Consider the following 19839-nt stretch of genomic DNA (forward strand, 5'->3'; position numbering starts at 1 on the left):
AGGCCAGACTCTCCAGTCCTGAGGAGTCAGTCACCGGGTCAACGTGACTTGAGGGTCGTTTTCCCCGAAGGTTAGAAGCGGGTCCCCCCCCCCCAAAGGCGTTCTAAATCACCAGCTTGACGGCTAAACTATCATTCAGAGCCTCAAAGAGGAAACCAAAATAGCCATCCACTGCGGAGGGCCCAGCGCGTGAAGGGCCACAAACACCGCCTGCCTCTGCCCCGGAAAAAGCAAGGGGCGCACGGGCCCAAGAACTGGCTGTTTAAAAAAAAATAAAAGGGTTTGGGAGCCCCAGGGAGCCGGGAGAAGCGGGGCAGCATCCCGGGCAAGGGGAAGCAGCGAGTCCGAGCCCCAGATGTGGCGGCCCGGGCCTCCGGGGCTCTGCCTCCTCCCGGGGAAGCTCCGACTCGGCTTCCCAAAGTCAAAGTTACATGTCCCCGAGGCCGGGCCGGCGGGGGCCCGGGCGCGGGCGCGGCCCTCCCGGAGTTCACCAAGTGTCCAAGCAAGCAAGTTCCCGGGCCTGGACCTCGGGGAAGGGGAAGGTCAGGCCGGGGGGGGCTCCGACCCGGACTGTGGGGTCCATCGGCCACTCGGCAGGGTCCCGGGGGGCTGGTCTGAGCGGCGCGGAGGGGGCCCCCAGGCGGGAGCGGCCGTGGGGGCCCGGGGGGCCGGGGCCGAGGCGAGCGGCGCAAGCTGCCGGAGCCCTGCGGCGTGGGAGCGCGCGGCCCCCGGGCCCCGCAGCCCGAACCCCACAGCCCCCCGGGCCCCGCAGCCCGGACCCCGGCCCCCCGGGCCCCGCAACTCCGGGCCCCGCAGCCCGAACCCCACAGCCCCCCGGGCCCCGCAGCCCGCAACTCCGGGCCCCGCAGCCCGGCCCCCACAGCCCCCCGGGCCCCGCAACTCCGGGCTCCCAGCCCGAACCCCACAGACCCCCGGGCCCCGCCCCGCAGCCCGAAGCCCGAACCCCGCAGCCCCCCCGGGCCCCGCAACCAACCCCGGCCCCCCGGGCCCGGCGGCCGCTCCCGGAGGGGCGCGGGGGCGCGACTCGGGGCGCTGCCAAGTTGGGGAAGTTGCGGCGGCGGCCCGGGGCCTGCGAGCCGCGCACCTGAGCCCCCCCGCGCCCCGGCCCGGGCCCCGCACCCCGAGCGCGTCCCCGGCCTCGGCCCCCGCGGACACGTCCTCCGGGGGGGGGGGGGCCAGGGCCGCCAGGCGGGTTCCGGAGCGGCGCCCCGCGGGGCCACCCCGCCCCCCGCCCGCTCCCTCCCGCAAAGTTGCGGCGCCCCGGGCCCGGAGCCCCCACGGGTCGCCCCCCCGGGGCCGCGGCGGTGACAGGCGCGGGCCGGGGGGCGGGGGGCGGCGGTCACGGCCACGGCCGCCGGGGCAGCGGGCTCCGGGCGGCCCCACAGCGCCCCCCGGCCGGCCCCGCGCCGCCGCCGGCCCCTCACCAACTCCCCGCAAACTTTGCCGGGGAGGACGCGCGGCGGCGGCGGGCGCGGGGCGCGGGCCGGGGGGCGCGGGGGTGCCCGGTGCCCGCCGCCCCCCCCACCCCCGTCCCCGTCCCCCCCCCCCCGCCCGGTGCCCTCGGTCCCCGCCGCCGCCGCCGCTGCTGCCCCCCGCCGGGAGCCGGCCCCGCGCCGCCCCGCGCCCCCCGCGCCCCGGGCCCGCGCCCCCCGCGGCCCCCGCGCCCCCCGCCGGGGCCGGCTCCGGGCCGGGCGGCCGGGGACCCCGGGGCAGCGGCGGCCGCGGCGGCGGCGGCGGCGGCGGCGGCGGCGGCTCCCGGCGCCATCTTGGGCTGATCGATGAATTGAACAAAGAGGATCGATTTCCGAAGGCGCCGCGGGGCCGCCCCCCGCCCGGCCCCCGGCCCCCCGGCCGCCCGGCCCCGGCCGCCCGCCCCGGCCCCGGCCCCGGGCCCCGCCGCCCGGCCGCCCCGCTCGCCCGCCCCGCCGCCCCGCCGGCGGCCCCGCGGCTCCTCCTCCGGCGGCGGCGGCGGCCCCGGGCCGGGCGGGCGGGGGGCGGGCGGCGGCGGGCCGGGCCCGGGGGCCCCGCGGGCGGCGGGCGGCGGCGGCGGCGGCGGCGGCGGCGGCGGCGGCGGCGCGGGGGGAAGCCTGACCTGCAGCTGCGGTAAATCAAAGCGCTTCCAATATTGAAACATCGATCCCACATTGGCCGCCATCTTGAGACATATTGAGACGGAGTGAGCGGCTGATCGAGAGGGGGCTGGAGTTCAGGAGCCGCCAGGAGGCGGCGGCGGGCGGCTTCAAAACCCGGCCTGGAGCGAGCGGCCGGCCGGGCGGGCGGCGGCGGCGGGCGTCGGAGCGGGCGGGCGGCGGGCGGGCCCACGCCGCCCCACTCCGCAGCCGCCGGCCGGCCCACGCCCCGAGCGGCCCACGGACGCCAGGCAGCGCCCCGCCGCCGCCCCCGCCCCCGCCGCCGCCGCCCCGCGCGGCCCCGACCCGGGGCGGGCTCCGGCTCCGGCTCCGGCTCGGGCTCGGGGTCAAGGTCGGGGTCACGGGCGGCCTGGCCTGCGGCGCGCTGCTGCGTCCGGCGCGGGAGAGCCCGGCGGGAGGGGGCGGGGGCGGGGCGGGGCGGGGAGGGAGCCGGGCCGCCCCCTCGGGCCGCCCCCCGCCCCGGCCCCCCCCCCCCGACTGCGCCCCTCCCCCCCGCGGGGCTCCACGCGTGCGAGGCGCAAGCTTCCCCCCCCCCCCAGCCTCGGGGACCGCGCGCCCCTCACCCCGAAACTCGGGGCTCTCGGAGCGTGGCGCGCACACCGGCCCCCCCCCCGAGGTCCCCGGGAGCCGCGGGCCCACGTCACGCTCCATGGCCCCCCAATGTGTCCCGGCTTTACCGGCCCGTGGGGCAGAGCGGCCCCGGGCACGGCCCCGAAGCCTCCCCCGACTTGTTGGGGTCCCCGCAACACCCCGGGTCGCCCAAGCGAGCGTCCGGCCGGAAAGGCCGGATCTGGGGGGGGGGGGGCCTGGGGCGGGGGAGGGGGCCGGCCCCGACGGGGCGAGGAGGCGCCCCGAGAAATGGGGGGAGACCCGAGGCCCGGCCGTGGCCCCAGCCGCCCTCGGACCTCAGCGGGCCCGGGGCCTCAGGCCCAGAAAGTGCTGCTTCCGTCGGGGCGGGGGGCGCGGGCCGGGGGGCGCGGGGCGCGGGGCCGGGGGGACGCGGGCCGGGGGGCGGGGGGCGCGGGGCGGGGGGCCGCGGGACGCGGGCCGGGGGCCGGGGGGCGGGGGCCGGGGGACGCGGGCCGGGGGCCGGGGGCGCGGGGCCGCCCCCCGCGGCGTGAGGCCGGCCGGCCGGTAGAGGGCAGCGGCTGCCCGGCACACGCGGCCCCGACGCCCCCAGGCCCGGGGCACGAGGCCTCCGTCCGGCGGGCGCTCCCCGACGGAGCCGAGCGGCCTCGGGCACCCGCGCCAGCCCCCCGGGGTGTCTGGGCCGGGGCCGGCGCCCCCGGGCCCCAGCCTGGCCCGGCCCGGGGAGCCCCCTGGAGGGCCGGGCTCAGCACATGGACTTGGGTCTATGTGTATGGAGAGAGAGGGAGCTGCCTATCGAGAAATATGGATATTTGTAATCCATAGAGATAGAGCCATAGATTAGAGAGAGAGGGATTTAGATCGATGTATATTCGTACCTGGGAATATATATTTCTAGATCTATCTATAGATATACACTTAATCTCTATATTCTTATCTAGAAGTATATTCTCTGTGAACACATTCACATTTGTGAGCATATTTACCATCTTATAGATATATCCACACATATATAGTCTATTCCTATCTCGAGAATATGTTTCTATATAAATGCATTCATATTTACAAATATAAATTTTTAATCTATATATTCATATCTAGAAATATATTTCTATATAAAGATATATTCTTTTATGAATATATATATTTATTTATTTATAGGGTCCGGTTCCCCCCACCCCCCATAGAATGTAAGATTCCTGGAAGCAAAAACAGTTTTTCAGTCTTGGAATCTCCAGAGAGCAGCAGAGTCTAGCCTTGGGCTTTCTAGGAGTTCGTGGACCCACAAGAGTGATTATTCCTCTAAAAGACTAACTTCTCTAGGAGGTTTAGGTGAATAAAACGAAGCTGCTTTTGCTTTGTTTGAAATGGGAAAACCTCGGGGGGGTTTCCCCTTTTTCATCACTCCTAGGGGAAGAAGCCGAAGGAAGGACCAGGGAAATGGTTTGGATTTGGGGCAGATGTATTCAATCTAATTATCAAGTCAGTCCCCTGGGCTGGGATCAAACCCACCAGTGAAATCTACCTGACCTGTGTCATACTCTGGGAACTACATCTGGTTAGAATTCAGGGTCTTCCATCTGGGGCGATATTTTAGAAATGGACGTGATGAGTATTCAAGGCCCACATTCTACTTCTGGGGGGCTTTAGAGCATTCCCATGTTCTCCAGGCTGAGTAGCCGTGGAGAAGCCTAAACCATGGCTTTGAACTCCTAACCAGGGCGCCTAGCTGCTCGCTTTGCACAAGTTTTAAACATTGCTTTTGTTTGGGGGGTATTTTTCCTCCCAGAGATTTATTGGGTTGGGCAGGAACGATTGCTCTCCCTACCCATTAAAAAAAAGAAAAGAGAAGAAGAGAGCACTGCCGAGTGAGCCACCCTGGACCACAGGAATAAAAGAGGAATCAGAAACTCAGATATCTCTGAAGTTGAGACCTTGCAAGAGCAGAGAGAACAGTAGAAAGTAAATTAAACTTTCTTCAAGCTTGTGGATTTCAGCAGTTTTAGAAACAAAGACTTCTGAATACTAAATGAAACACATTTTCCATTTCCAGCCCTTGCTAATGTGCATGCATTTCTTTTCACTAGCTTGTCATGTGTGTGAGGGTATGGATTTTAAGTTCTGCCTTTTGGGGGACTTCATGTTCCATAGGCACTTTCTTCCACATATTAATACAAACCACAGATTTGTCCTTTTTTTTGGGGGGGGGGTAGAGAAGCTGTTTCATTGTCTTAGGAATACTTGCCTGACCAGGGCCAGTCTCAGGGGCTCTACCCGGGGCGCTTAGAGGTGAAGTGACTTGGACAAGGCCACACAGATAGCGTCACACTTGAACCCAGGACTTCATCTGTGTCCACATGGGGCCTCTTGGTCCCTTTTGAAAGATTGGAGGCCCAGTAGCATTACTTGACTCCTCCTCTGGGTTCTTTGCTCATCTGCTAAATGCCATTACCTCCCCACCTCAAGGAATCAGAGGGAATAAGGGATGAAAGCTATCATCACACACAAGCATTTGATAAATTCCCACTAGCTGGCAGACACTGGGCCACGTCGATCTGCAAATATCTCCTGGATCTTATCAACCACGACAACTTTTTCTGTCTTGTTCATGAGCGGAAACAAGTCTCTGTTTCTGATAAGAACGTATAAACATGATTAAGGGTTAATTAGGTGACATAATGTCCAGGATATTAGATTTGCAATCAAGAAGACCCGAGTTTGAATCTTTTGTCAGATAGCTAGGCTTTGTGACCCAGGACAAATCTCTGAACCTCTATCCACCTCAGTCTCCTCATCTGTAAAGTGGGAATAATAAAACCTATTTCTCAGAATTGTTTTAAGGATTGGATGAAAAAGCTTGCAAAACTCTCTGGCTTTATAGAAATATTAATATCATTATGGTTAGATGGAAAACTGATCATGCTGTATATTTTTAGGTCGTTTCACATCTGACTATAGCAACCAAGGAATATATGTTCAAAACACTCTTACTCCTGCAATCTTCTTCCACCAAATGAAGCATGCTCCAGCAAGATGGTCAAACAGTAGAAACCAGTTTCTTCCACCCACAACCCCATTTTCTTTTCCTTAATTAAAATCCTGTGTCCCATATATTATAGTCTACAATAAGAAAGGTTTTTTTTTTTTTAATGAGTTTTAAAAAGATTTCCCTTTTATATAGTCTTTTACAATGTTATTGTTTGTCCTGGTTCTGGAAAAGGACTGATGTCATCAGGAGGGTGATGTCTTGACTTGCAAGTGAGTTGGATTGAAGTGAGGCAGAGTCTATAATGTAGGAAGATAACCTGCCTCTAGGACAGAAAATCCTAGGTTCAAATCCTCCCTCTGGCATGGAAACCTGGGCAAATCCCCAGCCCTCTGAGAACCCGAGCCAGCTCTCTAGGACTGCATGTTTCAGAGAAGGTGGGAATCAATGAAATCACAAATCCGGTTGCTATCCCCAAATGAAGAAAAAAGAAACTCAATTTAGATTTCCAAATTATTCTATTTTTTGGGGAGTAAAACTCAAAGAATGTTTAAGGACTCAAAATCTATTCAATAATCCTTAACCTGGAAGAGGAAAAACATATTTCAGGCACGAGTTTATTCTGGTAAATAATCAATGCTCCTTATATCAGACTTTCCAGTTTGCCAATTATTTAATGTACCAACTTTGTCTCCTCCAGACTTTGCACAATTGAAATCTGACCTTATACACTTATTAGCTGTATTGCCTCGTCTATAAAAATGAACTAAAGAAGAAAATGGCAAACCACCCTAGTCTCTTTGCCAAGAAAACCCTGCATGGGGTCACATGCTTAAATGGCTAAAAAAAAAACCCAATGTAAGTTCTAAGTGATTTTTTTTCTCCCTCCCCATCTTACCCATGAGGAAACAGATTGAGAAAGGTGCACCAACTTGCCCAAAGCCATGCACACTTCCCACCACCCTGCGCTATCCCACTTCCAAAGCACTTGGACAGTTGCTTTTCTGATTCTTCACTATTTCAAAAGATGTGGGAGTCCTCCTTGGACATTGTGTATTCACCAACATAGATCACAAACCTCCATGCAGACGCAGGCGGTTTCATGAGTCACTGTTGCAAAAAAAAAACCAACAAAAAGCTATCCTCTTGTGGCTAGCCTTCCAGTGATGAGCCATTCCACACCTAGCTGGGCTTGTCTCTGGGCAAAACAGTCACTGATAGACCAATATTCAGAGTCTTTCCAGTTAGAGGGAGTCTGGAAATTTAGTAATTAGAGGGTCTGTGACCATCAATGCCAAAAACTCCCTCTAAAGACCTCAGTTTCCTCATCTGTTGAATTGATTAGGAGTTCTGAGTCTGGGGTCCATGGGTGGATTTCAGTGTATGTGTATATTTAGTTTTTAAACTATTTTGATCACTGTAGTCCAGTAAAATTAGTTTCCTCTGTAATTTTCTATATTTTCTTTTAAAATCATTTTGGAAAAGGGGCCTTCAGGTTCACCCACCACCAAAGGGATCCACGATAATTCGCCTGCTGCTCTAATCCTTTGTAACAACTCCACGTCCCTCTTAAATCTTTGATCTCAAGTAAACCTGTGAATGATGCATTTATTCATCACCTTGTCCTGAGCATGAGGAATACAAAAAGGAAACCTCAAACAGCTAGGAGAAGCCATCTAATCCAGCCCCTTCACCTTACAGGTCAGGAAACTGAGGCAATAGGCAGTTCAATGACTTGTCTAAGGTCACTAAAGCACTAAGAATCAGAAGTGGGATTTCAAGCTCTCTGGCTTTTGAGCCGGTGCTAATCCCATTAGAGCATGAAGCATTAGAAGGTCTTAGTGATGGTTCCCTGAAAACCTATTACTTCTAGAATTAAACACAAACTCCTCGCTTGGGCAATTAATGCCCTTCCCTACTGGTATAAATATGTTAAGTCGAACCGAGTGTGAATGACCCACTAAAATTCATCCCGATAATCTGAAAGAATTCACAACCCTTCTTGGTGAAGTTACACATTTTTTCAGAAATCTGTGAATTTTCCATCAGGGTTCATTTTCTCATTTGGGGAAATACCAGCCATCCATCTGACCTTCCTCTTCTTTGGATCTGCCAACCAATCAAATAGCTTGCAAGTATGCATTTCTTCTTGAGCAGCAGTGTGGTCCATTGAATGGCGAGCAGGCTTCTTGGGAGGATGGTCTAGGTATCAGTCTTCCCTCTGACCCACGCTGGTCCTGGGGCAAATCACTTAATCTCTTCTCAACCCCATGAAATTCTAAAACTCCAGTTTGTAGAGTGGGTGCTGATCTGCCCTGGGAGATGAATTACCCTCCCTGGCAGTTTCAATTCAGATGACATCATCGATAGGGACTCAAAAAGAATCTGAATACAAAAATATTCTATTACCTAATGGATGTGGAATATGAAATGCCCTTTTTCTTTCCAAGAGGGCAGCTAGGTGCACAGTAGATAGAAAAACAGGCCTGGAATCAGGAAGACCTGAATTCAAATCTGACCTTATGCACAGGGCAAGTCACTTTGCCTCAGTTTCCTCATCTATAAAATGAACTAAAGAAGAAAATGGCAAACCACTCTAGTTTGCCAAGAAAAAGCCTATATGGGGTCACGTACCTGAAATAACTAAAAAAAATCAAATTTCTTTCCAAAGAATATGGACCATTGAGGGAACCCTGCTTTCCGCCCAGACCATTGCCTTCTCAGGTGGTTCAACAGAAGATTGGGGGGGGGGGGGGAAGAAAGGAATATTGCAGATTTTTTATATGCTCAAATAAACTCAGCTGTTTTCATTTTGTGTGTGTGTGTGTGTGTGTGTGTGTGTGTGTGTGTGTGTAATGCTTTATGTTCAGCATTTCTAAGTAGGCTGCATTCTCAGTGTTAGGACTGTGTAAATACCCACCAGGTTGGAGTGTACATTATGTTACATGTAATTACACGTAGAGAACATAAGCAATCGTTATATGCCAAATGTATGTGTAGTTATATAATTGGACCCAGAACCTGCCAAACTAGTAAGAGCAAACCTTAATGATTTCTAAACACTTAGGGCACCCATCCACCACCCCCTGCCTTTCCCTTCTCATGGCAAAAGCACTTTTTCTCTCTCCAAAACCATTTTTGTATTTTTTTCCCCTTAAAGATTCATTTCTGACCAGCAGACTAATTCTACCTTCTCCTTCTGGCTGACTTAAGTTACTGACAATTTGGTGTCTAGAATGATCTTTCCTCACCTCTAAGGAATTATTTTTGTCCTCTGCTCTGTTTATCTGCTCCTAGGAAGGTTGATAAAAGGAAGGTACCACTCAGGGTGAGCTCCAGGCAAGTAGAAATATGTTAAGGTTATGAACCTTTAAGGTTTTCTGCACTTTTTAGCAAAGGTGATTGAAATTCTTGGACTTGGGGTCAGGAAAGGGTGCAGTTAAAACCCTATCCCAGTCATACCTGTGGCCCCTGGAACTAGTCTGAAAGATCACACAATTTAGACTGCGAGAACCCTGGGCCAGGTCCTGGGAGAGCAAGGGTAAAATTTGACTATTTGGTGTCATAGACCCCTTTGGTAGGCTGGTGAGACCCTATTAGAGGAGTGTTCTCAAATAAAAATAATAGATTATTATTACTCCACCAGCCCTGGAGTCAGGAAGACCTGAGTTCGAATGTGACCTCAGACATGCTACTTAGTAGCTATGTGACCTTGGACAAGTCACTTAGAACCCATTGCTTTGCCAATAAAACTCCCAACCTCCCCCCCAACAAAGATAAACTAGTTAGAATTGCAACAGAAATGAATTACATTTTAAAAACCGCATGCAAATGTTAAATAGGTGCAAACTTGAGGACCCCATGTTATAAACCTCTTGAAAGGATGGAAGAGTGGAGAAACTGGAATCATGGAATCTGAGTTTGAATCCAGCTCTGCTGCCTATCACCTGTGTGACCTTGGTCAAGTCCCCTAACCTCTAGGGACCTTAGTTTTATGCACTTCATAAAATGAGGGGATTAGACTAGATGACTTCCAAGGCTCCTTCTAGTTCCAGATCCTTCACTTTATGAATGTTCAGTAAGTAAAAGAGTCTAGTATGAAATCAATTTGGAAAGACATTAACTGACAGGAGGAGGAATTTGGATTTTATCTTCAAAGCAAAAGGGAGCCACTGGAGCATCTCGAGTAGGAGAGTGACACCAGGGGGTTGGATTGGACGTCCTATGCCACTCAAGGCCAGGGCTCTGTTCTGCTATTACAAATCCTGCCTAGTGTAGAAGACCCCTTTAAAGAATGGCCTCTATTCTGAAACCCTAGTCTAATTTTTTCCCCTTTCCTCCATGGGGGAGGGGAACCAAATGGAATCTATATTACATTTTCATTATTAATATTGTTTGGGGTTTAAACGATAACTGTATTTTCAGCTCCCCAATCCTGTATTTCAAGTGTCCAGCTACATCTCTGACGCTGGCACCCACTGAGGAGAGGCGAGTAAAGAGCTGTATTGTCTATGAGATAAAGAGAAAAGCATTGTATTGTTTCTGACACATATTCTCTGCAGGCCAACTGTAGCACCTGAATGAAAATTTGTTTTCAGGAAATGTAGTGTAATTAGATTTTCTTTTGTCATAAGCACTGTCAGGTTGTGTGTGTGTGTGTGTGTGGTGTGTGTGTGTGTGTGTGTGTATCTGTGTGTCTGTGTCTGTGTCTATGTGTGTGTGTGTGTCTGTGTGTGTATTTTCCTGAAGAACGATGGTCTGCAAGATTAAAAAAAAATCTAAAAAACCAGCTCTAAGAAAAAAGAGGGAAGTTGGTATTTCTAACACTGCCTAGAAAATGTCTTTCATTAAGTCAACTTCCAGTCATCTTAAATATTTTATCTAGTGTTGCTTTTTAAAAGGCACTGTGTTAACATCTGTAGTGGGTTTAAGGAGAAAAGTTTAAATTGAGCAGAATCTCAGAGGATTCTGTGTTTGTGTGTGTGTGTGTGTGTGTGTGTGTGTGTGTGTGTGAGAGCGAGTGTGTGTGAGAGTGAGCTGTGCCTGTGTGAGTTATGTGTGTTTGAGTCTGTGTGTGAGAGAGTGTATATGGGGGTTGTGTGTGTGTGTGTGTGTGAGAATGACTGTTGACAGAGTGAGTGTGTGTGAGTGTGGGGGTGAGAGTGAGTGTGTGAGTCTATATGTGAGAGTAAGTGTATATGGGGTGTGTGTGAGAATGACTGTGTGGCAGAGTGAGTGTGTGTGAGTGTGGGGGAGGGAGAGTGAGTCTGTGAGAGACTGAGTTGTGTCTGTGAGTTATGTGTGTTTGAGTGAGTGTGGGGGGGTGAGAGTGAGTGTGTGAGTCCGTGTGTGTGAGAGTATCTATGGGCTATGCATGTGTGTGTGAGAATGACTGTGTGTGAGTGTGAGTTGTGAATGTGTGACTTATGTGTGTTTGAGATAGTGGGGGGGTAAGAGTGAGTGTGTGAGGGAGTGAGTTGTGTCTGTGTGACTTATGTGTGTCTGAGTGTGTGTGTGTGTGAGTGTGTGAGAGAGAGAGTGAGTCTATATGGGCTGTGCATGTGTGTGTATGTGGGGAGTGTTCATAGCGGAGAGTGGGGCTGCGCCTCAGAGAGCCCGGCCACAAGGGTGGGCAGGGGAGGGGGGTTCTTATCTGTTTCTTAGAACAAGTGGATGACTGTCACCCTCTGAATGTAGGATTCCAGCCAGTTGAACGTCCTGCTCCAGCTTATTTCCAGGAGGTTTGATTTTTCTAAGTCTGACCCTCAACTCTAGTCTCTGAAGAAGACTTGCCCGGCCAGGTGGGCAGCCTGAGGATGGGCTCCTGCTGGAGGCCATTGGACAGCTGCCTTTGGTGGTCCTTCATGTCCTATTCTCCCAATTTTGATAGGATTTTTTCTTATCAAAAATTATTAATAAGAATGACCCCTCGATGTCAGAAAATTGGACACTAAGATAGAGCTACTCCTGAGTAAGGGGGACGGGCTGTGAATGAGAAATGCCATCTAAGACTTCTCCCAGTGATTTGCTTACATGTTTTTGTTACAAACAGGTAGCTAAGGTAGCTAGAATTTATATAGCACCTTTAGAACTTTTTAAAATCCAGATGAACACCAAAAGGTACTATTTTTATTCCTATTATAATGAGGAAACTAAGGCAGATGGGTGAAGTGACTTGCCCAGGGTCAGAAAGCAGAGTCTCTGAGGTAGGATTTGAATCAAGTTTTTCCTTACTCCAGGCCTAACATTCTTTCTACTGTACCACCTCATTTGCCTAGAGGAGTTTCCAATGATGAATCATGCCATCCAACCACCTGATAGAGGAAATTAATGCATTCAATATTCAGAATAAGACATCCATTTTGGGACTCAGCCTGGGCATCTATTTTCCTTAACTAGTCATATTTGTTACAGAGGTTCTGTTTTACTTTTTTTTCCTTTTTCCTCCAGGAGAGAGGGGGATGGGATGAGAAGAGAAGATAAACATTTGCTAATTGAAAAAGAATTCATTAGGTTAATTTTTTTAAAAAAGTAAAAGAGAAAAAAAAATCTAAAAAAAAGCAAAAGAGGATATAAATGTGGGTAGGGGGAGGCAGGGGAAATGACTATGAGGTTAAAAATTAAAATCAGCAGTAAAACTTTAGCCCTGTCTCTTCCACCCTCCCCCTGTACCATTAAAACCGAACATCATCTCCTCAGCTTCTGCTGGAAGACTTTGCAAAGCTAATGATCAACTGTAAGAGAGGTTCTTTATCTGATGCCTGAAAACTTTGAGAGAGAGAGAGAGAGAGAGAGAGGAGAGGAGAGAGAGAGAGAGAGAGAGAGAGAGAGAGAGAGAGAGGAGGGAGGAGGGAGATAGAAAATCATGTCAATACAATTTATTTCCTCTGCATTTTATGTTACATTTAATCATTTAAGAACCTGATTCTAAGGAGTCCATAAACTTCACCTGTTAAAGGGGTCCATGTCGTTAAAAACAAAGTTCAGAACTCATGATCTTTAACAGGTGATTGAAGGGGGGGAGGGAGTTCCGGTTCCCAGTTTTGCCACTGAGTCACTTTGGAACTTGGACAAATCATCCTTATTTGGGTCATGGGTTTCCCTCCTGTAAAACAGGGATAATTGACACATTCTTGTAAAACCCTTTGAGAGAATTGGATGAAAGTTGCCATAAAATCACTCAGTTCGTGTTATTTGACCTGGATATAAAAGACCAATGGGTGCTGGGTGAGACCCTTCAACCCCTAAACGACTTATTTTCCAGGAAAGAAGATCAAGAGGTCAATGCCCTGAGACAAAAATAAACCAAGACAAACTTCTTTGCTCTGTGAAAGCCAGGCAGGAGGCATCGAGGAGGCAAGAGCCTGGCGAGGGGAATGGAAGAGCTGCCAGGCGGAAACAATTGCTAAACAACAATGGGGAAATGACCCAAAGAGTCCCTGCTTAATTGCTAGACTAATTCATACTTAATTGCTTGATAGGACTCTGAGCTTGGGGTCAGGAAGACCTGAGTTCAGATTGCACCCTGGACACACGCTAATCATGTTACCCTGGGCAAGTCATTTCACCTCAGTTTCTTTAATGTAATAACGTTATAAATTGTAATTATTGTTACCCTAATTACTGCTGTTATTTAGTCGTTTCGGGAGCATTCAAATCTTTGGGACCCCATTAGAGTTTTCTTGGCAAAGACACTGGGGTGCTTTGTCCTTTCCTTTTCCAATTCATTTTTACAGATGAGGAAACTGAGGTAAACAGGCTTAGTTATTATTTAATAATAGGGTCGATTAATAATTAATAAATTAGCTTAATTGATATTAAAAGGGTTAATTATTTAAGAATATTAATAATAGGGTTAATTAATAAATTTGTTTAATTGATATTAAACAGGGATAATTATGATTTAATCATCTTAATTAATAACGACACCTACCTCCAAGGGTTGTTGTGAGGATCAAATGAGATACTATTTGTACAGCATTTAGCACAGTAGCTGACCCATAGTTGGTACTTAATAAATGCTTCTTCCCTTCCTTCTTTTCTTCCTTTCTTCCTCCCTCCTTTCCTCCTTTTCTTTTTCTTCCTTCCTCTATCCCTTCTTTCCTCCCTCCTTCCCTTCTGTCCTTCCTTCTTCCCTCTCTCCTTTCCTTCCTTTCCCCCTCCTCTCTTTTTTTCCTTCCTTCCTTCCTTCTTTCTTTCCCTCCTTCCTTCCTAGTTCACAAAAAGGAAAGGATCTCTTGGGGAAACACAACAGTGGAGTGGAAAGAAAGGGATGCATACAGAGTGCCTAGGTTTGAACCTCTCCTTTGTCACTAACCCTCTGGACTTGGGCAGGTCATTTAATTTCTCTACAGTATCAGTTTCCCCATCTGTTAAATAAGGAGATAGTGGCTGGACTCGTGGCCATGGCCTGTTACTCTTCTATCTAAGAATAGTTCATGGAGAGGGGATGAGAGGCGAGGACTTTCAGTAGGATTTGAATAGAAAGGAAGAAGGGAAGCAGACACTTTCCTTGGTGAGAAAGTGAAAGGAAAGAGAAACAAAAGCAAGAAGTGTGACATTTCAAGCCCTCCCCCCCCCCCAGAGTATAGGAAGGGAACATGGGGCAAAGGAAGCTGCTGGGCTTGGAATCTGAGGACTGGCTCCCCCCACCCCCACCCCTACTAGCAGAGGCTGTGTGGTCCAGTGGCCAGAACCCTGCTCTGCAGTCAAATCTCACTCTGCTCAGCCCTAGCGGGATACCTCTTCTGGCTCATCGCTTCACCCCTCTTAGTGACATCATCTACAAATGAAGGAAGAAGGAGGGGTGGGCTGGAGGTAATAAGAAGGCCCTTTGAGTTGTAGGTTTGCACTTCATTTCCCAGAGCCTCCGTTTTCCTGTCTTTAAAATGAGAGCGATCAGACTGTGCCATCTACCACAGGGTTTTGTGAGAAAACTGAATAGAAACACAGTGTTAGGTACGTGTGAGCCATTGTTTGTTTGCAACCGAAGGTCTGGGGAGGATTTGGAAAGATCGATTGGGGTCAGGATGTAAAAGACTTGGAATGCCAGGCTTCTCCTAGATTAGAGGTTTTCGTGAAAACTTTGAGAATGGCAGTCATATGAACTTGGGGGGGGGGGTTAGTAAAGTGAATTAGGTTAACAAAATGAGTCTGTGGTGGCACCTGGAATGAGTGGGGGGCCGGAGGGGAGGGGGGTTAGTGATTGATTAGATAAGGGAAGATTTAGAGAGAAGACCAGGAAGGGGAAGGAAAAAAGTCTCTGAGATTCTGGGATGGGCTGACACCTTCTCTAGCCTGGGAAAAAAGAGCTGTGAGTAGCTCCTGAGCATCTTGGGGAAAGACCGAAGGTACCATTTGGACCAGACAGGAGAGGCTCTCCAAGCACCGGGCCCAATACCTGAGTTTTGCAGAAGAGGAATGGGAGACAAGAAACACGTGACTTAACCAAGGTCACACAGCTAATCAGTGATGGAGTCAAACCTCATCTGAGGGACTGAAGTGCAGTGGAAAGTGTTGGCTCTGAAGGCAGAGGACCTGCATCCAAATTCTGGCCCCTGGTATTCACTTAGCAGGGTGACCTTGGGCAAGTCATTTCCCTCTCTGGATTTCATGATCTGGAAAATGAGAGGGATGCACCAAGTAATTTCTGAGATCTCTTCCAACTTTAGAGCTATGAGCTGACAAGCAAAAGGGCTCATTCCACTTGACCACTATCCCCATGTCTATCCCAATTTAAATATATATATGTGTGTGTGTGTGTGTGAACACGTAGCCATACATATATAATCACAAACCCACACATCTACATGTCCTTGCCCATATACGTGCCCAAACCATAGACATGCATGCACATGCACATACCTCCATACATGCACAATGCGTGCAATGAACTAACCTGAGGACATGTACCTATCTAATTGTTCCTGTATGTCCACATATGTGTCCACTCTACTGAGTGGATCTGCACCCTGTGAGTTGGTCATCTTTCTGCGTTAGTTTTGCAATAGTCTTTCAAGGGTTTGAGGCAAATGCCTCTCCTGCCAGGATGCTGTTGCCAACCAGCTCCATGAAGGTGCCAAACATGGAGGGCAGCCATAGCTCTCTGATTTACATTTCGGTATTTCTAGGAAGAGGACTGTCGGTTTTCTCTGTTGGTCTTTGTTTCAAGAATCCTGCAATGTTTTGGCCTATGTGTGTGAAGATCACAGACTGAGATGCTGGAAAGATCCCAATTTTAGATAAGATAAGGATCTGTGCCCTCAAAGAGCTTACAGTCTATTAGGGGGATGAGATGCCTCCTAGCCCCCAAATATAATAAGATGCCACATAGTCCTGGCAGGAGATCAAAGGTCTAAAAAATGTCAAGTCTGATAGAGAAAGCTGTTAATGAAGGGCAATCAGGGAAGGCTTCTGGGAGGAGACAGAAATTCAGCAGGTAAAGAGGAACCAAGTAAGCAAAGGTTTGGAGGGAGGACGATTCATAGCAGGTACCGGGGGCCAAAGAGGATGTTTCAGTGGAGCACAAAGCACACAAACTATGGAAAGAGGAGCCATTACAGAGTGTTTTGAATATAAGGTAGATGAGTTTTGAATTTTTGCTCACTGGATAGGATGAAGCCACTGAAGGTTGGGAGGAAAGGAACAGTATGACCAGGTCTTTGCAAGACAGAGATTTGTTCCTCATCCATGATGTACCAGTTTCTGTTTCTGTAACTTTGTATAGGATATGTTCCAGGCCTGGAAGGGACCCGCTCTTCATTACCTCTTAGAAGTCCTTAGAATCCCTACAAGACCATTGCCTTCCACGTGAAGTCTCCTGACTACCCAGTGGCCAGTGACCCACTTGCCAGCTTTTCTTTCACTGGGTGTATATATCTAGATGTTTGTGTTGCAGGGACCATCCCTGCTCCCCTTTCCTGATGATCACATAGAAAAAGCAGATGGTGGGAGAGGATCTTCTGTGTGTAAGAGTCAAAGCTCAGACTGCACTAATTGCCCTCAACTCTTTAGGGGCTTGAAGGGAGACATCTCTTTTCTGCACTTCTCCACAGCCAGTGAGAGGACTTACCATCTCCCTGTGCAATCCTCTTAACTATGATGAAAAGCAGACCTCTCACTTTCCCCGCTGGGGTCAAATAAGAACCCATGAATGGTGACTCCATGGAGGATAGGAGGAAGGTCCCTGTTACATAGATATTGACACTCTCCTACCCCACTGGACTGAATACTCCATGAGGGTTATGTTCCTAACAAGGCTTGTGAATTAACTTTGGCAGGGTTAGGGAAAACAGTTTGGATTGGGAGAGAAGAGGGAGAGAAAAAAATGGAGAATATGGCAATAGTCTCATGGGGTCAGAGAAGTTGGTCATCGAGTGGTAATAAATCTTGATCTTCTGACTTCAGTCCGCTAGCCAAGTTCTGATGACCCACAAGTAGCTCCCATTCCCCACTGCATCCCCCTCCTCTGGGTCCTCCCAAAGGGCCAGGAAGCTCCTGGTACTTGGCTTCTGACTAGCTGGAATCCCAAGATGATTCTGCTCAGAACAACCTCCCTCCACATGTGACCTCCCTCTCCTCCAGGGTGGGACTTTTCAGGTAAGTGACAGGCCCATTACAAGCTGCTTTTTCACTTCTTACCTGTCACTGCTTGAGGGAAAGTAAGTCTGACTTCTTTCCCCAGCCCATGCTGCTGAACATCATTGTCTGACTGCCTGGAGGTTCAAAAACTTGGCAACTTTAACCACTTATTATAATCATCAACTTGTCTCTCTGGGGGTCTGGCTCTGGTATCCACTTCTTTACTCTGAAACATGATGGACTTTGGGTTCAGTGTGTTGGATTTCAGCCACGGGGGCTGACGTCCCAACAAAACATTGGAAGCCAATGTCCCTCGCCACACCCATTTTTTGTTCTTCCTGTCCATCGTTAATGGCACCAGCAGCTTCTGAGCTCTCATGATGAGCCAGAATGGAGGGGAAGTGGAGGTAGGTACATGAGCCACCCTCTATGCCTTCCAGTTCCCAGCTTGGTTGGGGAGATAGAACATTGGCTGGCATTAAATGGCATACAATGAGTTATTTCACCGTGAGACACAAAGCAGAGTTGAATCAAAGACTCCAAATCCCCCAGTGCCCCTTCTGGGCGGAGATGAGATTCCTTCACAATCTGACATGGTGAAGTCCATCCACCCCCCACCCCTACACACATACACACACTCCGCTAAGGGAAGGGCAGCAGCAGAGGACCTCTACTCTTCCAACTCCCAAGCAGAAATCTACAATCCTACGATCCCATGATTATGGACCACCTAGGCTCCTTCTCTTGTCTTGGAGGTGGATGCCAATCCAGGTCTGTCAGGATTTTCTGCATATCTCTCCCATAGACACACACACACACACACACACACACACACACACACACACACACACACTACCTATTTCATGCACATTGCTAGACAGACAGTTTGGCAGCATTTGGAGAGAGAGACTTAGACCTCAAGTCCGAAGACATAGCTTCCAATTCTGCCCCTGAGCCAGGTGCCTCCTCTCTCTGCTCCCATTCCCCTATCTGTAAAGCATACATAATCATGTTCCCATTATGATTATGCTCCCATGTCTATCTCAGAGACTCAAGAGAGATGAAGGCTATAAAGGGTTGGAGAGAATTCAGCCAGTATTTTTCTAAACAAAATAAGATAATCAATTCAGCGCAGAAAGGGATCTTCGAGGTGTATCTGGTCTCAACTCCTCAGTTGCCAGTGGACCTAGAGCTGGAAGGGACCTCAGAGAACATCTAGTCTCACCCCTTCATTTTACAGATGAGGAAACTGATGCTGAGGGAAAACGGGGAGTGACTTGTCCAGGGTGACACTGCTAGTTAAGTGTCTGAGGTCATCCAAGGCCAAGCCTGTCATTTTCAAGATGAGAACAGTAAATTGTAGGGATTTGCCCAAGATCTAACCACTAGGAAGTAGCAGAGCCACTAATATTTTAAACCTGGCCCTCTTGACTCCCAATCCAGAAATGATGAGGTTGCATTTTGGTTCATTTATAGCAAGAAGGTGGGTCGTGCCATCCTGTAAAAGTCACCCCCCTCCTCCTAGGAGGGGGGAAAACCCTTTCTTTTGATTTTTCTTCCCTTCCTTGCCTCCAAATACCAACAATCTGATTTCATGATGATCACTCAGGACCCATTTGGAATTTATAAACCGGAATTTTTGATTGCCCTCCGATGGTCGGGATTTCTTTCCTAGGGAGAGAGGACGAGTTGGGGGAAATCAGATCAATCCAGCCTACCTTACAGCATCCGGGGCTCCAGTGATCCTTCCCTGCTGGGGTTTCATCTCCAGACATCTTCTATCTGTAGGAATCCAGGCTCCAGCCGCCCTGAAACAGTGCATCTATAATGAAGATTGATAAGCTGACCTCAGCCTTGGATGAGAAATTGATTGGGAAAGAGAGACAGGGAGAAGATGCCCAGGTACCCCCTTCAGTGCAGGGAGACTGAGAGTTTGGCAATCTAAGGCGCTGGAGTGGGTGTGTTTGGCTAGTCATCGGGAATCAGCTCTCTAATTGCTCAGTTTTCTGACTCCTTCACTGGAAGGGGGTTTGGTTTTAATGGATTGTCTGGGGGTAATATCTAGTTCACGATCAAACTCGGGCTTCAAGGATGGCAGCGAGTGAGTGTGGGGCCCCAACCATCCATGCCATTGATGTCCAAGCCTGTTGAGTTGGAGGTGAATAACGCAATCGTTCTCCAAAGTCTGGCTCCTGCTAACGAAGTCAGTCTCCGGGCCTGTCTCATCCTTAAACTTAATACTTACCTGTGAGTGGGAGGTGGGATTAGTTTACACAGGCTCTTCTTGTCCGATAGCATTTTATTACCGACCCGAGTCCAACCAGGTGCAGGCGTTGGGTTTGGTTGGGTTTGCTAAACTGTTCTTCCTCCTACTACCCCCCCCCACACACCTTGGACTTTAAAAAAATAGGCTCAATTAATTTAAGAATAAAAAAGTCTATATAGTTTATGCTATTTTTAAAAGAGTTTAATTTAATTATATAATGTTGTACAGTAGAAAGAGACTTAACTTTG

General features: G+C 50.1%; 1 protein-coding gene across 3 annotated transcripts in view; it reads right to left on the reverse strand.

The window, feature by feature from the left end:
* CUX1 (cut like homeobox 1) overlaps positions 1-2307 on the reverse strand; it is a 407456-nt gene extending 405149 nt beyond the window's left edge. Inside the window, exon 1 of one of the 3 annotated variants that reach the window (XM_074189479.1) lies at positions 2114-2296. In XM_074189479.1, coding sequence (XP_074045580.1) covers positions 2114-2176 — 63 coding nt within the window. In that variant the 5' untranslated portion in view covers positions 2177-2296. Of the gene's footprint in view, positions 1-2113 lie in introns of all 3 variants that reach the window. The other 2 variants (XM_074189480.1, XM_074189478.1) reach the window with 2 other exon arrangements.
* Positions 2308-19839: the final 17532 nt, after the last annotated feature.

Source organism: Macrotis lagotis, chromosome 5 (genome assembly GCF_037893015.1).
Source record: "Macrotis lagotis isolate mMagLag1 chromosome 5, bilby.v1.9.chrom.fasta, whole genome shotgun sequence".
Classification (NCBI taxonomy): Eukaryota; Metazoa; Chordata; class Mammalia; order Peramelemorphia; family Peramelidae; genus Macrotis; species Macrotis lagotis.